The sequence below is a fragment of the Manis javanica genome, chromosome 13 (assembly GCF_040802235.1).
Source record: "Manis javanica isolate MJ-LG chromosome 13, MJ_LKY, whole genome shotgun sequence".
Taxonomy (NCBI): Eukaryota; Metazoa; Chordata; class Mammalia; order Pholidota; family Manidae; genus Manis; species Manis javanica.
Window position 1 is genome coordinate 66,238,318 of NC_133168.1, and position 27,926 is coordinate 66,266,243.

Sequence of the window (27,926 nt, forward strand, 5' to 3'; positions counted from 1 at the left end):
CACAGTAATGGAGGCTACAGAAGTCAGCAAAGCTTCCAACACCATAAAAGTTTAAATCAGCTATTAGTGAAAGTGAAGAGGAAAAAGGAAAAATAAACTAAGAAAATAAATACAGAGACTTTAGTAAGAAATCTTAAGAGCTAAAATATGGATAAGTCATACAGATTATCATGGTATTTCTCATCTAAAAAAATTCAATTGATAGTGGGAACAATAAGGATGGCCCTGTCAAGTTATGTAAGGAAGTTTTACCACAAATTTAAGCCCCTTGGATTTTCTGTGATAGGTGTAAAATTAGGAGTCAAATCTTTGAACTGTAAACATATGATAAAATAGTAATGATGACAGTACCACCCAATATCTAGTAAAGAGACCTATATGGAATCACAATAGAGATTAAAGTACTTATTTAATGTCCTTTTTAATAGAGTTTAATAATTTCAGCACATTTTCCAGTACATTATAAAAATGAAATTGTAAGTAGAAATAACTTAAGATGTCTCTGACATTTCTCACACCACTTTCTAAGACCAATCTAATGAATAAACCCACAAGACTAAAACCTACTATGAATAAAATGTTTCATAAGTGTACCAAGAGATAGGACCCAGATATTTTAGTTTAAAATAATATGTAAAACCTAAAAAATAACCCTTGTTCCAACTTCCATATAAAGGGATTAGGTACAACCAAACTGTATACTGTAAATTAGATATTTTTTCATTTATCAGAACTTTATTATAGGAGAGCCGAGTAAATCTTGAAATGCTAAAATAAAATGCTATAATCAAAACAATTTTAATGTTTACTGACTTTTAAATAACTAAAAATATTTTTAGCTATAAAAAGAAATAAAAATACTGGATCACAGTATTTAAAATAAACACCAAGCAAACAGATGACCAAGTATAAAAATGGGTATTTTAAAAGATTTTACCCGCATCATTTCGTTCTCTAATTGTTTTTTACGATGTAAACGTTGCTGATGAGATTTGAGTACATTTTCTACATGTTGTTCCATAAAGAATTTAAATGCCTGAGGAGAGTAACTCTGAATACGAGATTCCCTTCGCTCTTCATCTTTCTTGTTTTTCCTAACGGTGATAGGTGAAGTTGTAATCTGTTTCTTGTCTTTATCCCCACTATCAAGATTCTCATAACTTTTTTCACCCTCATCTTCCTTGAGCAAGCTTGGCTGATCCTCTTTGCTAGATTTACTGACTGAGTCATATGGAGGAACAGATGTGTTTGGGTGTAATAGATGTTTTGGATAAGGTGGTGGCGGACCTTGATAGTTTGGAGCTTCAGCAACAGGTGACATAACAGTCATATTTGAAGTGGTACTCTCAGAAAAAGGACTAGGCTGAACAGTTTGAACTGGCTGAGGTATCCAAGAAGGATGTGTGGGTGCTAAAGCAGTCTGTAGTTCTGGTTTTAATACACGTATACTTTTCACAGGCTGTTGAATAGGAGCTGGTGTAATAGCAGTGACTGTTGTAGCTGAAGGCTGAGAATTAGCAGAATGACTTGTTCTGTTTCCTAATGGATTATTAAAAGAATTTGACCTCACTGGTATGTTAGGTTGCCACGTAGGGATTTCATGCCCACTGCTTGGGGACGACTGGGCTGGAGCAGAAGACGACTGAGGCCAAGCTGTCTGCAGTCCAGGTACGTTAATATTATAAAGTTCCATGTTGTGACTGTTTCTGTTTGGCACCATCATAGACTGAGGAATATTTCCATTTGTATATGACGAAGGAGCAGCAGATCCCCCTGTTTGTAAAGCAGAAGGGCTTTGTCCATTAGTTGGGGTCAGAGGATATGGAGGGGGTGGCTGCCGATTCACAGCACCAGCAGGGACAACATTTTGATGTATCATAAAATCAGTCTGACCACTACCATTCTGCAATCCAGGTCTCCCTGGTGGAAAGTTAAATTTGTTAGAACTCTGCATGATGATTGGTTGTCTGCCAACAGGAACAGAAGCAATGCCTCTCTGTCCCTGATTAGGAGGATTCATTGGGGATGTATTAAGAGGTGGTGGAGGATAGCCCTCCTGCCAGGCTCCAGGTGGAACAGGAGAGATTCGGGAGATGACATATTCCATGTTCCCAGAATAGCGCTTTGTTTGAGAGTTTGGTTCCCATGAGGGGGGAGGTGGAGTTGGGCCTCTTGGAGGGGGGGTCTGGCCTCTTGGAGGTGGTGGAGGAGTGACACTCCTTACTTGAGGAGGTGGAGGGGGGTTCACTCTCTGTCCGTTGCTAGGGTGAGCTTGAGCAAATGCTGTTATACCAGATCCTGACAAAGGTCTTCCTACATCTGTCTGTGAACTGGGACTTTCAGAACGATAGGCTACGCTTTCTCCTAGTGGTGGGCCATGTCTCTGAGGAACTAAGGATTCTTTAGAACCTTTCCAGCTTTGCTTGCGGTTAACAGGTTGTTGCACACTCCCTAGGATCATAAAACAGAAAAAAACAACATTTTTAACCTCTTATTTTTGGAAAAGTTAACTTGGAATTCTGACATTACAAATGATAATTCTCTTTCAAGAATTATAAAAATCAAATTTCAGTTAGTAGCTTTATCTTTTAAAATTTTATTTATTTTTGACTAAACACATTCTCATAGCTCAAAATTCGAGAGGTACAAAAGGATACCCACCTCTGTCCCTTAGACAACTAGTTTCCTTCCCTGAAGGTAACCAATGTTATCAGTAAGATATTTCAGGGTTACCCAAGCAAACGGTATACCTCCTATATGTACTACTGTGCCTGGCTCTTTTCATTAAAAATTTGGAGATTCTGTATAAGTATAAAAATGTTTCCTCACTTTAAATAAAAGCTGTCACAGTTTTTCACTGTATGGATATACCCAAATTTATTTCATCAGTTTCCCTGATGATGGGTAATAAAGTTTTATCTAGTCTTTTGCTTTACCAAAAAAAAAAAAGCAATGAGAAATTTTGGGTAGATATGATTTCATATATATTTTTAAGTAGATAAATTATTACTTAAAAATATATAAAAATTGGGCTTATTGAACCAAAGGGTGTGTCCATATGTACTTTTGAATTACAACTAATTTTAAGTACACTTCAATATGGCTTTAAAGCAGACAAAAGACAGCAGGGAATAATTAGCTGAACACTAAATAAGGTATGGATATTACAGTCTGTCTTTAATGGAATTTCCAAATAAATAAGTAAGAATATATATGATACAAATACAAAACAAAAAAAGAAAGAGTATTTAAGAGTTTGGCCACTTAGAGAAAGATAATAATACATTTAAAAAATATATGAAATACAATACATATAAATAATACATTCTAGAAAGATTAAACATTTGAGTGTTGAAGATGAAACCATGTAAGTACTAGGAAAAACAAATTAACATTCAATAATATTGGGGCACTCTTGTACCTCCTAGGAGGGTCTTCCCAGGTACAAGAGTAGACTAACAGTAAAAGACTGACAGATGTAAACATATAAACTGCTTATCACTGTCAAAACAAACAAGCAACATCCACAAATTTGGAAGGTTAATGTCATCCTGGGAGAAAAATATTTATGAGAAAAAGTGGTAAATGTTCAGAGTACAGTTTAACACTCCATTTCTTGTAGGCTGGGCAGCATGTTTGGTCTATAGCTTCAGGGAAGTTATCATCTGGGGAAGCTAGACAAGTCCTCTGGCCACCAGGCTCAGACTCCCTCCTCAGATAGTCAGTTGAAGCTAAATACACCAACCATGTCACTCGCCCAGCTTCTACCAATCAAAGGTAAGTCTGTGCAACCCTAGCATATACTGATATCGCCATAGGGCTCTCCAAGTTATTCCACTTCCCAAACCCTCCAACTACTGCCCCTGGAGATGCTCTACCCTAAAACCAGCAAGTGCTCCTGTATCACTAACCTCTGCTCCAAGTTTTCTCACTATCTCCTTAAAGCTGGTCATCTTCTTTGACATTACTTTCCTTTCAGCTCTTTGCAATTAAGGCTTGCTTTAAAAATAAACTGGCCACATGGTGGGATTTTACCTCTTTGCTCTCTATTTGTTTCCAGATTATTATTATTCCTTCACATTCTTTTTTAAAAAAGCCAACTCTTTGGAAGCTCATGCTATCTGGGAGTCCACATTCATTCCTCTTGCTCATCCTCATTCAGACATGACTTTGGCACTCAGTCTACCTAAAGCCCTGCCAACAGTCATAACTTCACACACACATGGATGAACCATCCATCACCCTCACCTGTTTCCTGACCTCCTTCCCTCCACTCCACCTCAAATACCACACTGAAGATCACATTTCTACTTTTGATTACCACCCATATCTGCTTCTTTTTCATAATCAATTATTGAAGATTAATACTCTTGAACTAAACTTCTCCTTCTCATGTTTAACTACTACTGCAAACATTCTTCAACCTCATCAAGACATCCAATATTAACCCCTATTTCATCAGTCCTCTTTCTTTATGGCACACTTTAGCCAGTTTAAATTCATGGTCCATCACATCTTTTTTCCCTCTGCATTCCTTTTCTCCCCTCTTCATTTCCATTCATTCATTAAATATTAATTGAGCATCTATATGCCAGACACTGCTCTAAAGTACTCCAAGTACCTTGGTGAACTGGATAATATCCCTACCCCCATGGAATCTCCATTCTTTGGGGAGGAGACTGATGATAAACAAGTGAATAAACAAGCAAGGTTAACATATGGGTATGAAAAATGCTATTATTAAGCAAACATAAATGTGTCCCATGATAGAGAGTAACAGAAGGATAGAAAGGAATGAGATTTAGTGGTCAGAAAAAGCTCCACCAAGGACATATGATCTAAGACTGGGCAAAGATCATGGCATGGTAGGCTTGGTGTTTTCCAAGGACATAAAGAAACCCAGTATGGCTCGAGAGTAATAAATAAGGGGAAGAGTGGTACTAGATGAAGTCTGAGAGTGCAAAAGCCATGGAGAGGAGTTTGGATGGAATGAGGAACAAAGGAGGCAAAAGAGGACTACGGTCTGATTGAGGACTTGTATCACCCTTTCAGCAATATTCTGAACTCCCTGTATCTCTCTTATTTTGTACTTGTTTAGTAAAAGTCCAGTTACGACGATTCCAGCTATCTACTTTTATTCATGTCTGCTAGAAATGTGATGTAAAAAGCAGCTGAGTTTACCATAAATTCACAATCAGCATCATCAAATGGCCTTGGTACTGGAGGAAACTGTACTGTTTCTTCTTGTCTCCACTACAACTTTTGCCAGTCCTCAGTCTCTTCAAATTGCCTCACCCATCACTCTTAGCTGATAACTTATCTTCTACTTCAGAGAAAACTGAAGGCATCAGAAAGGAACTCCCTCATCTTCCCCATAAACCTAGGCCTTTTTGCTTCTTCAGAGCAAAATGGGTGTTTCTCTTTCAAGGTAAGGCTAATAATTTCTCATCCTAAACTTTGGCTCCTTTCGTCTCCTAGCTTCTCAGAAACCTTACTTGATCCTTCTTTCTTGATTATTTAGTTTCATCCTCTTAACTGGATTCTTGCAATTATCTTTTAAGCATGCCTAAAACTTTCCTATTAAAAAAAACAATAAGGCTCTCTCCTCCACTTGCATATAGACCACTACCTCAAGGTGTTATTTGGTGCTGGTCTACAAACTGATACTGGCCCACTACGAGATAAGTATGGAAGTTGAAAGTAAAAATTGAGAAACTTTTACAGAAATTTGACAGAGTAATTTTATTTGACAGTGTGTTAAATATAGTAAAATATTTGGACTTACATATTATATGTCATTTAAAATGTTAATTTTCTAATAAATCATTATATTTTTTAAGAGTATTAATCCATTATAAATTGGAAATTGAAAAAATAAAAGAACTTTACCTAGATAAGTAGTACTCCCACTAAGCTCCTCACTCTACCCTCACAGAAACACTCATGCGATTGCCTATAGTTGAGCTCTTTACCTCACTTCTATGTATTCCTCAGCCCCCTCCAATCCGAATTATGTTCCAATACTAAACAGAAACAAGTTAGCCCATGTCTTATGGGCTGAACTGTGTCCCCCCAAAATTTAGGGCAGTCCTAACACCAGTAGTTTAGAATGTGACTGTATTGGAGACAGGGCCTTTAAAGAGGTAATTAAAGTTTAACAAGGTCATTGGGGTGGGCCCTAATCGAATATGACTGGTGTCTTTATAAGAAGAGGAAACATGGATGCAGAGAGAGAGACACCAGACAGATGTGCATGCAGAGGGATGATCAGGTGAGGACCCAGTGAAAAGGGGGCCACTTGCAAGCCATGGCAAGAACCATCAGGAGAAACCAAACCTGCTGTGTCCTTGAAGCCTCCAGAACTATGAAAGGACAAATCTATGGCATTTAAATCACCCAGTCTGTGGCATTTTGCTATGACAGCACTAGTAAACTAATGCACCATGTCACTAAAGCCAACAAGATATTTTCTAGTTCTTACCTTGGTTGACTTCTTAGTATTTGGTATTTTGGACTCTTCCCTACCCTCCTTAAAACAATCTCTTCCTTTGGCCTTCAAGACTCTAGAAACCTTATCGTTTTTTTTTTTTTTACCTTCTCTTTAGTTAATTCTTCTGTCTTCTTTGCAAGCTTATCCTCTCCTACCAGCAGCTACTAAGTAATAGACTTGGTTCTAGGCCATCTTGGCATTTTTGTCTACGTTATCTCCCTTATGTAACCTATTTCATATGCTGGACTAATATATATATATATATATATATATATATATATATATATACAGCTCCCTACTTGACATCTTCGCTTGGATAACTCAATGAACTTGACTTTATGTCAAAAACCAAACTTATGCTCTCTCTCCACCAAATCCTATTCTGACTTAGCATTCTCTTCCATAATGTGGGGTATCACCATTCACCTATTTTTCTACACCAAAAGTCTAAGAGTCATCCTTCTCCAATATTATCCCACTTGGCTATTGTCAAGTCCTTGTCGACTTTACCCTTCCACCTGTCTTAATGCATTCACTCTTCTCCACTGCCTTCTCCCTAACCCAAATTACCTTCATTTCCCATCAACTACTGACCCTCTCCTCAGGTCTATCCAGATACCCTTCCCATGCTCTCTCCCTAACCTGTTCTCATCCACTGTGGACATCTTTTTGAAACAAAAATCTAACCATGTCATTGCCCTGACTGAAACATTTCCACAACTTCCTGCTATTCTTAGGACAAAAATCAACAGACAGTCCTCTATACTAGGTAGGCCCCTGTGTACTTCTCCAGTCGTATCTCCTACTCTTTACGTGCTCTAGCCATTTTCATTCTTCAAATGTGGCATCAAAACCTGCCAAACAGGCCATGCACAGGGACACTCTTCCTCATTAAACTCACCCCATTAACCCTTGTCTTTCTTCAGATGTCAGCTCTATTCTCACTTTCACAGGGAGAGTTTCTCTATCTCCTTGAGTGGGTCAAAATCTTTCTATTATTTTAGCCCACAGGATGATATCACTCTCCCCTCTTTATTCATACTTACATAATTGTAATTCTACATGTATATGTATGAGTATCTGATATCCCTTACTAGAATGTCTGCTCCACAAAAGGGCAAGAACTTTATACCCAATTCCGAGTAAAGGGCCTGAACAGTGGCTATCAATAAAAATTTTTTGATGAATGAATAAATAAGACCTCTTATAAACCAATAAAAAAACACAAGATCAGTAAAGAACTAAAATGCCAATTTAAAAATAACCAATAAACAAATGTTCAGTCTCAGCAGTGATCAAAGAAATGAGAATGCAAACTAAGATAGTATTTCCACAATCATTAAACATATAAAAATGATAATACATAGGATTTACTAATACAGACATTCTCATTTTAAAATGACTGGGAAAACATAAGTGGTAACACCTTTCAAGATAGCAGTACTTAAGAAAAACCTTAAATTTCTGCAAGTCTTTGAAAATTAGTTTCATGAACTCATCAGCAATGTGCAAAGAGTTAGGTACACGGGCATTCACTGCAGTGCTGTCCATAATGGCAAAAAAAAAAAAAAAAAAGGGAAATGAGGCAAATATCAAAAAAATCAGAGACTGGTTAAATAAAGCATGTGATGAAATATATTTTAATGTAGTTACCAAAATTATTTTGTAGATCATTTAGTAACACAGAGTTATACATGGTATAAAAAGTGAACAAAGGTTTTAATATGACCCTATTTTTGCTTAACAAGGATCAAAATACACACATATAAACCCACTGAGAAACAAAACACACAAAATCTTGTGGATATTAATAGTGGTATTTTCTTTCTGCTTATTTACTTTCTAAATTTTCTATGATGAACATGTTTACTCTTATAGTAAAAGATTATAAAAAGAAAAAAAGAATAGTCTGAATGATATTTGTGGTTAAAAAGAAATGTTTCAGTTGCAGTATAACCAATCAAGTCATTCTCAACCTAGACTGCTGCTTATCAGAATTACCCATGGACCTTTAGGGGCCCATCCTCAAGTTCATTTCAGTATAACTCTAACATTATGAATCCTAATTTGGGACTTTCATTTACTGTGATACTTTTAATAATTTCTAAGACTGAAAATTCAATACACTTAAATATTTCAAGGCAAGACTAGAAAACAAGAGACTGGAAAAAAATGATTAATCACCTGGTTTCAAGCTGGCATTAATAGGTCTGGCAGCTGCTGCAGCCATCTGTTCCCGTCGAGGATCTTGGTAACTCATTTTACTAATGAATTCAATTGCAGCTTCTATACTTCTATTATTAGTTTTCTGAAGAGCTTGGATAACCATGTCCTGAATGAAATTTCAAAAAAGAAAAATAGGAATAAAATTTAAATCTTATGATTAGTAAGAGGGAAAGAGCACTGAGCACTATGATTTCCTCTAGAGAAATTCACTATTATGAAGAACAGGGCCCCAAACCATACTATTATGTCCTGTTGTAAAACTACTATAAAAATCCATACAATCTTAAATTACTAATGAAAACAGAACAAAAACAAATACTTCAAATGTTTCTTTAATAATTTTTACCTTTATGTAATATATGACTGTTTTATTCTAGGATTAACTTCTTTCAGGCACAATCATACATGATTCTGAATATTTCTCATTCTTAATTCTTATATAAAAAAGCAAATTATCAGATTGTTAAAAAGGTGTTAATCAAAATACCAGAAACCACTCTGCTGTATCATGAAAGCATTTTTTTTTATTAAGCATCTTTGCCACTGTGTTTACTAGTAAAAGAGCTACGTAGTTCTGGTTTCTATCCTTTTAGAGCTTAGATTTTCAAAGAACTTTATTTACAAGGACACAAATATGGGACAAATGTAGAAGAAAAACAGACTATAAATGATTATGTGATGAAGACTTTAGGAGGCTAGATGATATGATGGAAAAAGCAGAGTTTGGAATCAAACAGAACGGAGTTTGAGTTCCAACAGCCCCATATTGCTTTTCCTTTTCACAACTAGAAGTAAAAATATACTCTGGTGATTGTAGATTTATGTGCCACATTTTAGAACTGTGTGAACTTTGGCAGGTTATTTAACATTTCAGAGCTCAATTTCTTTATCTGTAATGCACTCACAAAGTTAACCAATAATAAGAATCCAAGAATGCATCAATTCTATTTATTTCCTAATAGTTCCTATAATCCTGAACTATTTCAATATTATCTTACCAGATAAAGGTTTTTATTTTATAGGGCACCAGAAATACAGTCTCAAAAAATTTCAACTGCTTTGAACTAAAGGAAGGATAGCTAAAGGAGTAAATTAGGGCTTATGAAATGATAAAAATAATTAAGTAAAACTGGATAAGAATATTGAAGTACTAAGTTGGAATCTTGAACAAACTCTGCAATATAACAGGAATGATTTAAGGAGGTAGCAGAAGTAACCTGCCATATTCTTTATATCATCAGAGGTATAAATAATACCATACCTTTATTATTTGAACAAATGAGGACTGATAAATGTCTAAAGTGATGTTTAAACATCTAAATGTGCTTTTGGTAAAGCAACCTTGATTAGGTGGTTATTAATATCCTAAGGGACAAATGTGAAATGAAATCACACAAAATGAAATATGTGATTGTAATAAAGCTAACATATTTTTATAATGCAAAGCAATTACAGTTGACCCTTGAAAAATACAGGTTTGAATTGCACAGGTCTACTTACACATCGATTTTCTTCAATAAATATATTGGAATTTTTTTTTTGAGATTTTCAATAATTTGAAAAAACATTTTCTTTTCTCTAGCTTACTTTATTGTATGAATAGAGCATATAATACATGTAACATAAGACGTGTTGTTTATATTATCAGTAAGGCTTCCGGTCAACAGTACACTAAGTAGCTTTCGGAGACTCAAAAGTTATATGCAGATTTTTGACTGCACAGGGAGGAGGAAAGGTGGGGGACTGGTGCCCTTAACCCCTGCTTTCTTCAAGGATTATTACTGTTAGTCCTGTCAACAAATAAAGAACAGGACACTGATTGATGCCTTAGATTTCTTAAAACTGTCAACAATAGAAAGAATTTCTAAGCCCCTTAAAAGTTATGGTCCATGTTTGTATGACTCATTATCCTGGTTGATGGGTTCACACACATTAAGAGCCTCATAAATATTTACCTACTGCATGACTTTTCCGACATAATACACTATCAATTAAGAGGCTTTATAGCCATGTGATTTTCTAAATTCTTTCCCTAGCTACATATAAAAAGAAAGAATAAGATCAGTCATTCAGTTGTCTCTATTTGCCTTTTGCCTAAGGGATTAGGAAACTGCTTCCATAATCTTCTTTTAACCAGTAAATTCCAAGTCATCTCTCTATATCTCTATATACATTTATTTTCTGGTACAAATCCAGTATTTTTAGAACACAAGTATAAAATGATAGGAAATAATATTAATCAGATGGATGAATAGAATGGGCCAGAGAATATACTTTTTCTTCCCAGGCTAGTTATAAATCTCCCTTTTCAAAATCTTTAACTGTAATGCATATTTAGGTTCTTGATTTTGAAATCAAATATACAGATATCTGAAAATATGGTTACCAAAACATTAACAACAGTGAAATAATTTTAAGAGTAATTTTCTTTGTGTAATGGAGCTAAAGGTAATTTTCAGTTTTTTTCTTTATACTTAAAAAATTTTTAATAGGGAATAGATACTACTTTTATAATCGGGAAAAAAGTTATTACAATTCTGAAAGAAACTGTAACTACTGCTCTGTTAGACACATTTAGCTACATTTTCCATAGATAATTTGCATCTGATTTCTGCCACCTAAAATATTCTTATAAAATGTTATCATGAAAAATAAATTTTATTAGTAACCCTAAACAAAATGATTAAATATATGTGCTATAAAAAGCTTTCAGAATGAGTTTTGAAGGTAAATATTAAAGACTTGGCAAAATTAACATGAACTGAACTTCATTAAAATAAAACTGAAATTCTTGGAGATTGAGCAACACGTACATTTTTATTTCTGTGAATTTAAGATTTGGTCCTGAGAGTGATATGAATGCAAATGCTTAATGAAGCTTCTGATTAGTCTTTCTCTGCAGTATTAATTTAAATTTCTTATCCTTAGAGCTGTCATTTCTACAACAGCCATTTAGCTCACCAGAGCTCAGATTACCTACAAACAGATGTCCTTACCCTGCCCTCACCTGTGGCTTTCTTCAACTGTTCTTCCACTCTGACTTCATGACTTGACTTTTTAAATCCCAGAAAACACAGAGAAAACTAAGGAAATAATGATTATTTTATTTTAATAATTAATGGAATTGTAAATATTCTTTCCTGATAGAATATGTAAATTTATATACATGATTATATTTGCTAAAGGAAGCATTTAGACAGATCACCTACAAAGTGTTAGGTAGTATAAGGTAAGAAAAATGTTTTCTTTTGTCTTTGAAAGTTCTTACCTCATCAAATCCAGCAGCCTGCAAGTCTTGAAGCATTTGTGGATTAACTTCTGAAGTACTCCGACTTGTTTCATTTGCAAATGGTTGTAGAGAGTTTCGAATTTCCAGCAAGGCTTTATGGTGCGTCCCAAATTTGGGTGGATTCCTGACTTGTCGAGGATCTTCAGTTGACATTTTACTCATGTTATGCTCAACCTTAGCAGCATCCGATGGTTTGGATAAATTCCTAAGAGATTCACGAATTTCTTGCAACATTTGCCGGCTGCTGCCAGTGTAGTTACTGGCAGGAAAGGTCTTAGGCCTCATTTGTCTATATCCTTCTGGCTTTTCACTTCTCTTCATGAAAACATCTATATATATAACCCACACAAACGACTTCTTAAAGAGCTACTTGATACGTTCAGAGCTTTCTCTTACGCAAAACTGAAGAGATCCTTCCCAGAAGTCCCCAGGATATTAAAATTCTTTACAATCTAAGTAATTAACCCTGTAAAAGAAAGAAAGAAAAGCTATAAATTGATTAACTGATAAAGCAGTACCATGTATTAGGGGGAAAATCCCACTGACTGAGGAGCTGGAGACCTAAATGATAATTCTGGCTCCATTAAAATATTGCTGTATGGTCAGGACAAGTTAGTTAATCTCTCTGTGCCTATATTCTAATCTATAAAATTACTATCTCAAGCAACTGTACATCAATTAAAATAAATAAATAAGTAAAATTACCTCAAGTACTGACTATGAGAATAAAAAGTAATTTTAATAGTGCACTAGTACAAAGTTTATACAACTGCAAGGGATTACTAAGTGACCAATAAAATGGGCACTTTCTCATTACCAACTTCATCTGGCAGCTCCAAAGATTTTTACAGAATACTCTTCAAGTATAAGATTTCTTTAGAAGAAAGAGTACTATTGTTTCAAAAAGATTTTAAACCACTAGTTCAGAAGATACCTTTATACTTCAAAAACAGATGCTTGCATTTACTTCCCAAACTCAGCTTGTACTCTAGAAACAGTAAGGGTATTTATTAACAACACAATAGGGAGCAGCAATACGGATGGAGCTAGAGTGTATTATGCTCAGTAAAATAAGCCAGGCAGAGAAAGACAAGCACCAAATGATTTCATTCATCTGTGGAGTAAGTGTAACAAAGCAAAAACTGAGGGAACAAAACATCAGCAGAATAAAAAAATTAAAAAAGAAACAAAAACAAAACAGCAGCAGACTCACAGAACCCAAGAATGGACTAACAGTTACAAAAGGGAAAGGGACTGGGGAGGGTGGGATGCAGTCACTGTCCATCACTGTAGTAAGGTGTCACAGAGTCACTACTTGTCTTCTCTGTGCTATACTGCCTTCCCCGTGCACCCCACCCTACATTATATGTGCTAATCATAATGCCCCCTTTTCTCCTTATCCCTCCCTTCCCACCTGACACCCCCAGTCCCTTTCCCTTTGGTAACTGTTAGTCCATTCTTGGGTTCTGTGAGTCTGCTGCTGTTTTGTTCCTTCAGTTTTTTCTTTGTTCTTATACTCCACAGATTAGTGAAGTTATCTGATACTTGTCTTTCTCTGCCTGGCTTATTTCACTGAGTATAGTACCCTCTAGCTCCATCCATGCTGCTGCAAATGGTAGGATTTGTTTTCTTCTTATGGCTGAATAATGTTCTATTGTGTATATGTACCACACCTTCTTTATCCATTCATCTACTGATGGACACTTAGGTTGCTTCCATTTCTTGGCTATTGTAAATAGTGCTGTGATAAACATAGGGGTGCATATGTCTTTTTCAAACTGGGCTCCTGCATTCCTAGGGTAAATTCCTAGGAGTGGAATTCCTGGGTCAAATGGTATTTCTATTTTGAGTTTTTTGAGGAACCTCCAAACTACTTTTCACAATGGTTGAACTAATTTACATTCCCACCAGCAGTGTAGGAGGGTTCCCCTTTCTCCACATGCTCACCAACATTTGTTGTTTGTCTTTTGGATGGTGGCCATCCATACTGGTGTGAGGTGATATCTCATTGTGGTTTTAATTTGCATTTCTCTGATGATTAGTGATGTGGAGCATCTTTTCATGTGCCTGTTGGCCATCTGAATTTCTTCTTTGGAGAAGTGTCTGTTCAGATTCTCTGCCCATTTTTTAATTGGATTATTTGCTTTTTATTTGTTGAGGTGCGTGAGCTCTTTGTATATTTTGGATGTCAACCCCTTATCGGATATGTCATTTATGAATATATTCTCCCATACACTTAGATGTCTTTTTGTTCTACTGATGGTATCCTTTGCTGTACAGGAGCTTTTTAGTTTGATATAGTCCCACTTGTTCATTTTTGCTTTTGTTTCCCTTGCCCGGGGTGATATGTTCATGAAGAAGTTGTTCATGTTTATATTCAGGAGATTTTTGCCTATGTTTTCTTCTAAGAGTTTTATGGTTTCTTGACTTACATTCAGGTCTTTGATCCATTTCGAGTTTACTTTTGTGTATGGAGTTAGACAATAATCCAGTTTTATTCTTTTACATGTAGTTGTCCAGTTTGGTCAGCACCACCTGTTGAAGAGGCTGTCATTTCCCCATTGTATGTCCATGGCTCCTTTATCATATATTAATTGACCATATACGCTTGGGTTAATATCTGGACTCTATTCTGTTCCACTGGTCTATGAGTCTGTTCTTGTGCCAGTACCAAATTGTCTTGATTACTGTAGCTTTCTGGTAGACCTTGAAGTTGGAAAGCAAGATCCCCCTTGCTTTATTCTTCCTTCTCAGGATTGCTAGATGTCTATTTTTAATTCATTAAATGTAATTACCAGTCATGTTACATAGACAGATTTAGGTATCTCCGACTTGTTATTCAGGTCTCAGCCATATGTTACTCCTCAAAGACTGTTCCTTGGTCACCTAATTAGTCTGTTTTATTTTCTTGATAGTACTTATCACTATCTAAAATTATTTTGTTTACTTGTTAATTGTCTATCTCCCTTCACTGAAATGAGAGCTCCACAAGAGTAGAGGACCTTATTCGTCTCATAATCACTGTCTGTCCACTGCCTATATCAGAACTTGACACATTGTGACTGCTCAATAAATATACATGCTGAACAAATGAAATAAGCATGTGTCTCTTAAACATCCCCAGTTCCTTTAACTGGTCTGTAATTATAGTGCTCTTCTGGATACACTCTAGTTTATTAAAATCCTACAGGTGCCAGAAAAGCATAACACTTAAAATAGAAAAACAAAAAGTTATCCAAGTCCTTGTTCTGTTAATTATTAGCAATGTGGACTTGGGCATTTAATTCTCTCAAAAACTGTCCCCTGAGGTATAAAATGGTTGGCACGACAAGGTTTACCTTATGACTTTAACGAGGGTTAAGAGGAGCAATGCAATACAACTAAAGGAATATATACAGAAGTGTTCAAAGATGTAGGATGTTCCTTGCAACACTATCTATATATAACATCAATCTAGATGCTCATCAGCAATTGTTTGAGTAAACTGTAGTACACCTATCTAACATGAGATAAAGCAGCTATTAAAAAGAATGATGAACAAAAAGGACAAAAATCACATGATCATCTCAATAGATGCCGAAAAAAGCATTTAACAAAATTCAACATCTAGTAAAGGCAATATAGACAAACCCACAGACAACATCATACTTACCAGTGAAAAGCTGAAAGCTTTTCCTCTAAGATTAGGAACAAGACAAGAATGCCCACTCTCAGCACTTAAATTCAACACAGTACTGGAGGTCCTAGACACAGCAATCAGACAACACAAAGAGATAAAAGGCATACAAATTGGTGAGGAAGAAGTTAAACTGTCATTATTTGCAGACAACAGGATATTATACATAGAAAACCCTAAAGAATCCACCAAAAACTATTAGAGCTAATAACTGATTTCGGCAAAGTCGCAGGACACAAAATTAATACACAGAAATCTGTTGCATTTCCATATACTAACAATGAATTAGCAGGAAATCAGGAAAACAACTCCATTTACAATTGAGAATAAAATATTAAGAATAAAATACCTAGGAATAAACCTAACCAAGGAGGTGAAAGACCTTTACTCTGGAAACTACAAGACTCTAATGAGAGAAATTAAAGACACCAATAAATGGAAATCTGATCCATGCTCATGGATAGGAAGAATTAATACTGTCAAAATGGCCATACTGCCTAAAGCAATTCACAGATTCAATGCAATACCTATCAAAATACCAACAGCATTCTTCATGAACTAGAACAAATAGTTCAAAAACTCATATGGAACCACAAAAGACCCCAAATAGCCAAAGCAATCCTGAAAAAGAAGAACAAGCTGTGGGGATTACGCTTCCTGACTTCAAGCTATACTATAAAGCCACAGTAATCAAGACAATTTGGTACTGGCACAAGAACAGACCCATAGATCAAAGGAACAGAACAGAGAGTGCAGATATAAACCCAAGCATATATGGTCAATTAATATGATAGAAGAGCCATGAATATACAATGGGGAATGACAGCCTTTTCAACAACTGGTGTTGGCAAAACTGGACAGCTACATGTAAGAGAATGAAACTGGATTGTCTAACTCTATACACAAAAGTAAACTTTAAATGGATCAAAGAGCTGAATGTAAGTCAAGAAACCATAAAACTCTTAGAAGAAAACATAGGCAAAAAATATCTTGAAGATAAACATGAGCAACATTTTCCTGAATGCATCTCCTCGGGCAAGGGAAACAAAATAAAAAATGAACAAGTGGAACTACATCAAACTAAAAAGCTTCTGTACAGCAAAGGACACCATCAGCAGAACAAAAAGGCATCTAAGTGTATGGAAAAATGTATTCATAAATGACTTAATATGATAAGGGGTTAACATCCAAAATATATAAAGAACACATATGCCTCAACACTCAAAAAACAAAACAACCTGAATAATAAATGGAATGGATGGAGGATCTGAACAGACACTTTCCCAAAGAAGAAATACAGATGGCCAACAGGCACATGAAAAGATGCTCCACATCGCCAGTCATCAGGAAAATGCAAATTAAAACCACAATGAGATCACCTCACACCAGTTAGAATGGCCACTATCCAAAAGATAAGAAACAACAAATGCTGACAAGGATGCAAAGAAAGGGGAACCGTCCTACACTTTTGGTGGGAATGTAAATTGGTGCAACCGTTGTGGAAAGCACTACAGAGATTCCTCAAAAAAACTAAAAATAGAAATATCATTTGGCCCAGTAATTCCACTCCTAGGAATTTACCTAAAGAAATAAGATCCTTGATTTGAAAAGAAATATGTACCTCTATGTTTACTATTGCACTATTTACAACAGCCAAGATATGGAAACAACCTAAGTGTCCATCAATAGATGAACGGATAAAGAAGATGTGGTACATACACACAATGGAATACTATTCAGCCATAAAAAGAAAAGAAATTCTCCCATTTGCAATAACACAGATCTATCTATAGGGTATTATGCTCAGTGAACTAAGCCAGGCAGAGAAAGACAAACACCAAATGATTTCACTTATTTGTGGAGTATAAAAACAAAGTAAAACAGAAGGAACAGAATAGCAGTAGACTCATAGACACTGAGAAGGGACTAGTGTTACCAAAGGGGAGGTGTTGGCAAGGGTGTCAGAAGTGGGTGGAGGGAGAAGGGGCACAATAATTTGTAATTCCAATATAAGCTGGTCACAGGGATGGCAGTACAGTACAGAGAGTGCAGTTAATGAATCTATAACATCTTACTATGCCGATAGACACTGACTGAACTGAAGGGGGTCAGGACTTGAAAATAAGGGTGAATGTTGAACCAATCTATTGTGTATCTGAAACCTACATAAGACTGTATATTAATGATACTTTAATAAATAAAAAAGGTACATCTATCTCTTAAAAGCACCAATCCAGAAGTGACATATCACTTCGTAAAACAATAATTATATGAATAAAATAAAAAGAATGATGAAGTTCTATCTAAATGTACTCACAATGAACATACAGTCATAAGGTATTTTTAAGCAAGAGGCAAGTTTCAAAACATTATGTATAAAATAAAGCCATTTTCTATTCTAAAATTTGGTCAAGGTGATGGTTGTAAAGCTCTGTAAATACACTGAAAACCACTGAATTGTATACTTTAAATGAATAAACTTTATGGCATATAAATTGTACCTTACAGCTGTTAAAAACAAAACATTGTTATTTTTAAAAATTATACTTATGAATATTAATTACATATTCAGGCATACCTTGTTTTATTGCACTTTGCTTTACTGTACTTTGCAGACACTGTATGTTTTACCAATTGAAGTTTTGTGGCAACCATGTGTCAATCAAGTCTATCAGCTCCCTTTTCCCACTAGTATTTGCTCACTTTGTGTTTCTGTGTCACATTTTGGTAATTTTTGCAATATTTCAAACTTTTTCATTATTATTATATTTGTTATGGTGTCTGTGATCAATGATCTTTGATATTACTATCTTAATTATTTTAGGGCACCACAAACCTCACCCATATAAAACAGTGAACTTAATTGAACATATCTGTTCTACCTGTTCCACTGACCAGCCATTCTTCCATCTCTCCCTCTCCTCAGACCTCCCTATTTCCTGAGACACAGTGATATTGAAATTAGGACATTTAATAACCCTATACTGGCCTCTCAGTGTTCAAGAGAAAGGAAGAGTGGCACGTCTTTCACTTTCAGTCAAACGCTAGAAATGATTAGGATTAGTGAGGAAGGCATGCCAAAGGCTGAGATAGACTGAAAGCTAGGCCTTTTGCACCAGTTAGCCAAGTTGTGAATGCAAAGGCAAAGTTCTTGAAGGAAATTAAAAGTGCTTTTCCAGTGAACATCCAAATGATAAGAAAATGAAAGCCTTATAGCTGATATGGAGAAAGTTTTTGTGGCCTGGATAGAAGATCACACCAGCCACAACATTCCATTAAGCTAAAGCCTAATGCAGAGCAAGGCCCTAACTCTCTTCAATTCTGTGAAGACTGAGAGAGGTGAGAAAGCAACAGAAGAAAAGTAGAAAACCTGTTCATGAGGTTTAAGGAAAGAACCATCATCATAACAGAAAAATGCACGGTCAAGTAGCAACTGCTGATGTAGAAGCTGCAGCAAATTATCCAGACAATCCCTAGCTAAAATTATTGAAGGTGGCTACACTAAATAACAGCTTTCAATGTAGATGATAACAGCCTTTCTTTGGAAGAAGATGCCATCTAGAACTTTCATAGGTAGAGAGGAGAAGTCAATGCCTGGCTTCAAAGCTTTAAAGGACAGGCTGACTCTTCTTTTTAGGAGCTAATGAGGCTGGTGACTTTAAGTGGAAACAAATGCTCATTTACCATTCTGAAAATCCTAGAGCCCTTAAGAATTAGGCTAAATCTATTTGTGTTCTATAATGGAACAAAGCCTGGATAACAGCACATTTGTTTACAACATGGTTTACTGAATAGTGTTAAGTCCACTATTAAGACCTATTGCTTAGAAAAAAGATCTCTTTCAAAATATTATTGCTCATTGACAATGCACCTGGTTATCCCAAGGGCGCTGATGGAGATGTACAAAGAGATTAATGTTGTTTTCACACCTGCTAGCACAACATCCATTCTGTAGCCTATGGATCAAGGAATAATTTTGACTTTCAAGTCTTATTTTTGAAGAAATGTTTCATAAGACTATAGCTGCCATATTTCTTGGATGGATCTGGGCAGAATAAACTAAAAACCTGGAAAGGATTTATCGTTCTGGATACAATGAAGAACATTCATAATTTATGGGAAGAGGTCAAAATACCAGTGTCAACAGAAGTGTGGAAGAACTCTCATGGATGGTTTTGAGGGGGTTCAAGGTTTCAGTGGAAGAAGTCACCGCAGATGTGGTGGAAATAGCAAGAGAACTAGAATTACAAGTGGAGCCTGGAGATGGTACTTAACTGCTGAAACCTTATAAAACATTTTTGTACTGATGAAGAGCTGCTTCTTATGGAAGAGCAAAGAAAATGGTTTCTTGAGATGGAATCTACTCCAGGCGAAGATGCTGTGAAGACTGGTGAAAAGACAACAAAGGATTTTGAATAGTACATAAACTTAGTTAAGGCAGTTACAGGGTTTATGAGGACTAACTGCAATTTTGAAAGATCTGTAGGTAAAATGCTCTCAAACCACCTAACATGCTATAGAGAAACTGAAAAGAAGAGTCAATTGATGTGGCAACCTTCAGAGTTACCTTTTATTAAGAAATTGCCAGAGTCACCCCAACCTTCAGCTACTACCTCCCTGATCAATGAGCAGCTATCAACACTGAGGCAAGACCCTCCAACAGCAAAAAGACTATTACTCCCTGAAAGCTCAGAGATGGTTTGCATTTTTTAGCAGTAAAGTTTTTTAATTTATATAGTTTTTTTAGACATAATGCTATTGCACATTTTATAAGCTATAGTATAATGTAAACATAACATTTACATGCACTAGGAAACCAAAAATTTCATTTGACTTGCCTTACTGCAGTATCTGCTTCGTTGCTGTGGTCTGGAACTGACCCAGCAGTATCTCTGAGATATGACTGTAATTTAAAAGAATCCTAGCTGAGACTCAAACTTCACTGACACCAGTATAGCAATGATAACTGAAGAGATAACTGAAGGTTAATGAAAATACATATTTTCTTTCCTCTGAAAAGTTGTTACCAAATAGAGGGCTTGTTTCAGACTCAATGGTGTCTCAGAACTGAGAAATTACCACAATTCAAACTTTTTCTTTTTTACTAACTAAATATTGAATTACATCATGTAAATGTATCATAACTTACCTATCCCGTACTGATGGGCATTGAGGTTGTTTCTAAATTTTTCCTATTATAAATAAAGTTTCAAACACTGACAACTTCAATTATAATGTTCTAGTTCTGAAAGGAGGTAGATTTGGTGAAATTTGGTGGTAAATTTGCTCTCAAGTAAAGTACTTTGTATTTTTCTACTTTCATGATTTTATTCATCCTGTTTATTCTTCTTGGGACAGCCCCTGTCATATTCTTTCTTGTAGAAAGTATGCCCAACTTTAAGGTACGAGTCAAATGCCTCCTTCATGAAGCTTTCATTAAACTGCTAGGTGTTACCCTTCAAATGCCCTATTCTTCACTTCAAATGCCTATTTTCGCCCTATTCTTGCACTTGTCTTATTTTTCCTACTAGAGCAAGATTCAATTCATAAAGCATAAGGTATCCTGGAGATATACAAATAAATAAATATAATATATATATATATATATATATATATATATATATATATATATATATATATATATATTGCCAGAGTCACCCCAATATCCAGTCACTGGATATATATATATATATATATATATATATATATATATATATATATATATCCAGATGAGAAAATAGATCTAGAGAGGTAAAGTAGCCTGCCTAAGGTCTTGTAGCCATGAAGATCATGCTAGGAATGGACTCCACACACTTGAACCAGCTCAGGAATCTCATCTTGATTTTCCTAAAAGCAGTTGGGACCATGGCCCATTCATTCTTTAAAGGGACACCTAAATTGGTTAAACTGAACAGACAAACCTTCATTTCTTTGAAGGCTCAAGACCTTCATCAAATATGCAAATATCAGTAAATCCAAACAAATATTGTCAATACCTTGTCAACCTTAGGAAAAAAAAAACATGTACCATTACATAATAAGATTGGGTTGAATTAGGCTTATTAAAAAGATGGGCTGTCTCAATGCTTTGATCAAATCAGTTATGAGAATAGCAACAGTGATACATATGCTTCTTTCTTAGCAGCATACTTAGTTTTAGGCAGCAATATTCAAGAATCTCTGCATACTGATGACATTTTCTTCACTTTGCTAAGAATTAACTTATCAAAAGTTAAAACAACCACTGTATTTTATCTTGATGCTTAAAAATGCCATTTCTACTTGATTAAAAATGTTAAATGCTCAACTTCTTCAGTCTACCAAAATCCCCCACTAATCTAAATATACATCTAGAATGAAAACTAAATAACCAAACTTGGAACTGTTTAAGGCTATATTTATATAGAAGAACACGGACTAGGATTAAAAACAAAAATAAAAAATCAACCTATAAAAGGAAATCCAGATTTTATATGCCCCCACAAAAAAATAGCAGTTTTATTTTTTGTTGTTTTTGTTTTTTTGCTTTTTGAGAGTGTCAAGGTATAGTCAATAAATATTCAGGCATAGAAAGAATGAGCGTTCCCCATGATCTAGTTTCTTGTACTAAGAGTGGATGGAGGAACACAATGCTCCTCCTTTTACTGTTAAAATAGTCAAATTCTTCAACTAGCCTATCTACCTGCCCGATAACATTAAAGGAACGAAACAACCTTGGTTTAATCACAAATGTAGATACCTTAGCAGAGAACATTCATTCCAATCATAAATTTCCTTATGGAGAATATTTGCTACAAACTTTTAATCCAGAAGGACCGATAAGCTTCCCGATCCGGAACATTCAAATTCATTTCCCAAACTTAAGTGATAAAACTTGATTTGCGTGTGAGTCTGTATTTATTTCTCACGAGATTTAAGAATAACTTCTACACGATGATATATTTATTTTAAGTCATATTAACGTGGTAGACAAACATTAAACTTTGTTCTCTTAGGAAATAACTTTCAATTGGAAAAGTCAGAGAATGCGATTCAATCAAGTCACCTAAGATTTATTCTTTGAGATACAAGTTCTTGTTGAAGTTAAAATGAACAATGTTCCATTAATATTCTTTCCTTCATTTTCTGTATTTATTCCACACTCCTACTCCATGAAGATCCTTCCAGCTCTGGCACTCCTTCCAACTCTCAACAGTCAGTAGTAGCCTAACATTACAGTAGAGAGTAGAAAATCCTAGAATTTCTTCAAGATTTATCCAGGATCGAGCCCCTCCGGGTCGCAAAGAACTACAGGTCTTTTACTGCTAATTTGTTTCAGAACCACCCCTCACTTCCTTCCTTCCCAAACGCCACGGAACCGTGCGCGTGTCGGGCGTTGGGGTGGAGGTGGGAGGAAGACAGTCCGCACAGAGCCTCCAGCAAGGCAGGCTCTTCCCGGCCTAACCTGCAATTTCTAAGGCCGCAATGCCTCAGGCTCTAACTCCAGCCCCGGGCGCGGCCAGCCCTCGCTTCCCCAGGGTAGGACTCAGCTCAGGTCCACGCAACCAGCCGAGTGAGGCCGCATCGGGCCGTCTCGGCCCGCCCGTCCGCAGCAGCCCCTGGACCCCCGCCAGCGGGGATGGGCGTGGGCCCCGGCGGCCACCGCCCCGACAACTCCGGCTCGGGAGGAGGCACTGTGCCCCACCCGCTACGCCAGCCCCGGACTTACCTGTAGGGGAAAGCGGGGTTCCTGGACAGCGGCCACGAGCCCGAGGGCGGGCGCCGAGGCGGCCGGAACCCGTCCCAGGGACCCAAAGTATCCGCGGTGAGGCAGGGCGTGGAGAGACGCCGGCGGACTGCCGCGGGTCAGCACGGCCCGTCGCGGGGGTCGCTGGGACCTGGCTCTCCCTTAGCACCGGTACGCCGCTGCCGCCGCCGCCATTTTGCCTTCCACTCGGTTTCGCCGCCGCCGTACTCCGGGGCAGGTTTCCCGGATGTGGGCATTTCCCGGCGTCGCTTGCGCGGGGGCAGGGGACTGGGGGCTTCTATCCGCCCGGCGGCGGAGAACGATCGCGCCGCTTGCGTCCTCCATTGCTCCGCCGGTCGCCTGCTCCTCTGCGCGTTTTCGAGCGTCGCCCGCGTCGCCCCCGCATGGTGCTGCCCAGGAGACCCGCCCGGGCTCGGAGATCAGGCTTTCTCCCTTCCAAAGCCCACTCATTTATTTCAAACTCTCGCTTTTTTCAACTGAGCTCTTTCTCTGAACGGATATGAGTTGCTCACTAAAACCTTGCCGTGAACATCAGGATTTGTGATTTCTAGAGGCTTGGAAGTAAATTGATTTTTGCATAGTACTGTTTTCCCGAGTAAATTCGTGTTAATTGTCTGAGTCAACTAGATCAATATATTTTGAACTAGGGCAGATTAACAGAGTTGAGAGATTTCAAATCTGTCAACCGAATTGGTAGAAGTAATTATTGCCATAATTAGAATAACTGTGAGAAGAGGTTTTATTTCTTGTTGAATTGGATGTCTGGAATGGGATCCATTGGGTTTATGATGTCTGAAGCTACCGTCCACCCTTTTAAAGGAACGCCTTTGTTCTGCCTGTAGAACCGTATATATACGGTTAATATTTTCAGAAACCTCCTTTAATCCTTTTTCTACTAGTGACTATAAAACATTTTTAATAAAGACGTGAAATTTTTTGTGATGTTAAGTAAGTTGCTGGCCACTATATACAGAAGTTCAAATGTGAAAACCTATTTTGAAAGAAAACATTACATTGCAAGAGCACTTGGTTGAAAATCTATGTTGCTAAAGCACTGAGTTTGTAGACGGTAGAGGATATGACCGAAGGTGGGTCACTGGATTGTACTTTCTTCATCTGGAGGACTCAGTAACTTCTAGGGTCCCTTTTAGCCTCATAATTATATAAATTATGTGAATCTAGTATGTTCACAGGCCTTTTGTCCTTTCCAGAAGGATTATATAACTGGAGAATTACACTGCCCCCAGAATCTTGCCACGTCTGTCACCAATCCATGGAACTTCTTAAACTCTCCAATTCTAAGCCTAAAGTGAGTATTTCCATAAATTACTGTCCTTGGGGAAATTCTTAGATAATTTAAGGAGCTCAGTGAATTGTCTTATCTAAGACTAGTAGGTTTATTATTATCTAAGACTAGTAGGTTTATTACTGTTAAGTAGGAGGACAGAAAAGAAGGAATGATCAGAAGGAGAGAAAAACCAACTGACAAGAGGAAAACTGTTGCAACTGAGATTGCGGGTTGGGGGGATACAGGTAAAAGGCTAGAGAAATACTAGGGGTGCTGGATATCTCAGAATGGCAATACCTGCCACAGCATTTGAAGCTCTTTGCGTTGCTGTGATGGAGAACTCTTGCTCCAGCTTCATGGACCTACTCAACTTTTCAGTGCTTCATGGAAGTGGTGTTTTGGGTTTCATTTTTTTTTTATCAACAGGTTAGGGGCCAACTTGGATGCTTGGATGACTGTAAGAACAGGGGCAGCACACGTGGAAGAAGTCTGGAGAGCAACGTGGTCCTGGGAACATAACCCCTCCCAGGAATTCCATACAATCTTAGGGGAAGGTGCTACACTATGAACACCCATACTTAAGGAGAGAATTGAGTTCCACCTAGAGGGTGGAGGATCTACATAAATTACTTGGAATTCTGAGATTTTTCTCTTCCCCATTTATTTATTCAAACATTCATTTATATCAATATAAACTTATGGATATTTATTTTATAGCTTAAGTATTTTATTTTGTTGAACAGTTTGTTCCAGCTGTGGCTATTGGGAGCTCTTCAGTTGGCTTGTTTCCCTGTGACATACTCTCTTTGAAGCAGGTAATAGAGGAACACAGGCAGAAAAGAGTTCAGGGCTCCTGTGAGTTTTAAGGCCCTTGTAAGTTTCAAAAAAAGCTCCAATTAAACTCAGCCATTCAAAAACTTAGACCAAAGCTCTGATTGGTTATGCCCTGTGCATAGGAAACACTGTACTTTCAGCCAGTCAAGAGTGGGTTGTGATGTCATCAGTTCAGTTCTCTACTTGGTGGGACTTCCTCCCCTCAGAAGGCAATGTAAACCCCAGACCCCACATTCCCTTGGAGCCCTTTCCTGAGTATTAGGAGCTTTCTCTTTCCACTCATTAGTAAGAGCTTTGCTGTTTGCTCTGACTATTGTCTGCTGGCTTCATTCTTCATCAGTGGCCTCTGAGACACTATCCTGGGGAAAAAAGCAGCAGCGTTCTCAGCCACTGATAACTTTTGGGGGCTCGTTGGGAATCTGCTTTGAAAGATGGGTAAGTCAGAATCTAAGGCCATTTTGGTTACTACTACTCTGGGATACATCAAGAAGTGGAACACCTTTGACCTCCAAACCTTGAAGAAGAAGCATATGATCTTCTGCACCTGTGCCTGGCCCAGCTACCAGCTGGAGATGGAGAAAAATGGTCACCTGAGGAAAGTATTGATTACAATACTGCTTCACAACTAGACTTCCTGAGACAGAAGAAATTAATCTTCCACAATACAGCCTGGCCCCTAAATAGCATTCTGAACTACTTGCCCTTAAGGTATATATAAAAGCTGAGATAACTTTCAATCAGATGAACTACAAAGAAAAGAAGCTGATTTCCTTCTGTAATGCCACTTGGTCTTAATACAAACTGCCAAGCAGAGAAAAATAGCCCCAAAATGAGACCCTTAATTACAACACCATTTTGCAATTGGATATTAGTAACTAGAAAATCTTATTAGTTTCTCTGTATGTTTTTATATATTACCCCCTGGATAGTATTGCTAAGCTTGTTTTGTGGCCAGTTAAGGCTGGAGGGAAATGTGGGTTAAAACTCTATTCTGAAGTTGAGTCCTAGCAAATTGCTGCCAATCCTCATGAGAATTACAGCCTAAAATAACTGTGGCCATTATGTCTCATATAGACTATATATGTGTAAATGGAAGACATTTTTCTACCTCTGGATGTATTGCTAAAAAATGGTTTAAAGACAAGCACTTGTCAAAGTTGGACATTCCAAAACTTTCAGAAATTCTGTTAGTAAATGTTCAGCATTGATGCTAATTTAAGTTTAACTAAAACAGACATGTCTTTATGGTTATCAACTGCCTAGGTTTACTTAGTCATTGAAGTTGATGTTATTTGTTAGATCTGTCAAAAAAAGAGGCTTGACTTTGATGTTTAATGAAGGCTTTGTGGGTAGTCTAGCATGGTTGTTAATAACAAATGAACTAAGTAAGTGCAGAAAATAAACTTTTTAATAATAATGTGTGACAATAGGTATACCAAAAAACAGCTTGAAAATCCTTTGTGGTAACCTGAAACCTTAAAGTTCTGCTAAGTAATGAATGCCAGTGTAACAGTTTACAATTGCTTCTTAATTTTCATTGAGAATTGGTGTTTCTAAGGGTTTTAAGTTCTAATTAAGACTGCTTGAAATAGTGAGGGAGACATCTCTCTCTGCATGCTAGAAAAGATGTGTGTTTTGGTAGAGGAAGGAGTGAGGAACGGAAATGCATTTTTATTGAGGGACAAGAAGGTAATTTTGTCTTAAAGTGAAGCTCATGATTTAAAGAGGAAAAACTATATAAAGTTGTAAAAGGCATGTGGAAGTAAATAAATAAAATTTAATATCAAGTACACCATGAGATTAGAATTTTGTTTTGCTCATTAAAAGGACAAAGTTTCTTGAACTACTGGTCTGCTCTTAAAATGAAAGATCATGTGTTTTTCTAATTGTTTTATCAGAATGATTTCTCATGCTTAATGTCTCAATAAGGTGTTTGAATAATTAAGACAAAATCTTGATATTAAAAGAACTAGGAGCTAAGTTTTGCTAAAAACTATGTAAACTGTATCTGCCTTTAAAATCTTTTATTGTCACTGGTTAAATGGATAAGTAATGTTTCATGGTGACCTATTGCTAGGCAGAAAAATAGATATGAGTGGGTAAAGGGAGAATAAGGCCATAAAACCCACTAGAAGGGACTCATAAGTGTTAACCAGATAAAACTAGAGAGCCAGAAAAGACTCAGAGTTAATGAGTTAATCAATTAGGAGCAACTTGGAATGTCGGGATATTCCCCAGATAAAAGTATCCAAGCATAGACCATGTCTGCATTGTATCAATTAGATCATGCCATTGTAAGATTTACTTTAGCCTGCTAAAAGAGCACATTTCTGATGGCTGTTAGGCTGGTTTGTCTGCTACTGTCCCCTGAAATCC

At 36.9% G+C, this 27,926-nt stretch overlaps 2 protein-coding genes across 11 annotated transcripts in view; one reads left to right on the forward strand and one right to left on the reverse strand.

The window, feature by feature from the left end:
• The window catches only part of LATS1 (large tumor suppressor kinase 1), a 40,008-nt gene extending 16,481 nt beyond the window's left edge, over positions 1–23,527 (reverse strand). Inside the window, exons 1-5 of one of the 3 annotated variants that reach the window (XM_037022002.2) lie at positions 23,390–23,524; positions 15,658–15,748; positions 11,985–12,471; positions 8,675–8,822; positions 938–2,451 (exon numbers count right to left, since the gene is read on the reverse strand). In XM_037022002.2, coding sequence (XP_036877897.1) covers positions 938–2,451; positions 8,675–8,822; positions 11,985–12,326 — 2,004 coding nt within the window. In that variant the 5' untranslated portion in view covers positions 12,327–12,471; positions 15,658–15,748; positions 23,390–23,524. Of the gene's footprint in view, positions 1–937; positions 2,452–8,674; positions 8,823–11,984; positions 12,472–15,657; positions 15,749–23,389 lie in introns of all 3 variants that reach the window. The other 2 variants (XM_073219740.1, XM_017673240.3) reach the window with 2 other exon arrangements.
• On the forward strand, positions 21,391–27,337 carry LOC108405219 (uncharacterized). 8 transcript variants are annotated; one of them, XR_012124311.1, is made up of 3 exons: positions 21,391–23,989; positions 24,640–24,737; positions 25,143–27,337. XR_012124311.1 is itself a non-coding variant. In XM_037022054.2 (3 exons), exons 1-3 carry the CDS (start codon positions 23,146–23,148, stop codon positions 25,233–25,235), a joined length of 624 nt encoding a protein of 207 aa, XP_036877949.1. In that variant the 5' UTR covers positions 21,391–23,145; the 3' UTR covers positions 25,236–27,337. The 8 variants fall into 8 exon arrangements, 4 of the variants coding, with proteins under 4 accessions (XP_036877949.1, XP_073075854.1, XP_073075853.1 ...); XR_012124313.1 differs by having other exon boundaries at positions 25,148–27,337; XR_012124312.1 differs by having other exon boundaries at positions 24,643–24,737.
• Positions 27,338–27,926: the final 589 nt, after the last annotated feature.

Coding starts and splice junctions, on each gene's coding strand:
- LOC108405219 (XM_037022054.2), top strand. CDS start 23,146: ATGCCTCAGGCTCTAACTCCAGCCCCGGGCGCGGCCAGCCCTCGCTTC. Junction 23,579..24,639: donor CTGGCTCTCCCTTAGCACCG/GTACGCCGCTGC, acceptor TGTCCTTTCCAG/AAGGATTATATAACTGGAGA. Junction 24,738..25,142: donor TCTCCAATTCTAAGCCTAAA/GTGAGTATTTCC, acceptor TTTTATCAACAG/GTTAGGGGCCAACTTGGATG.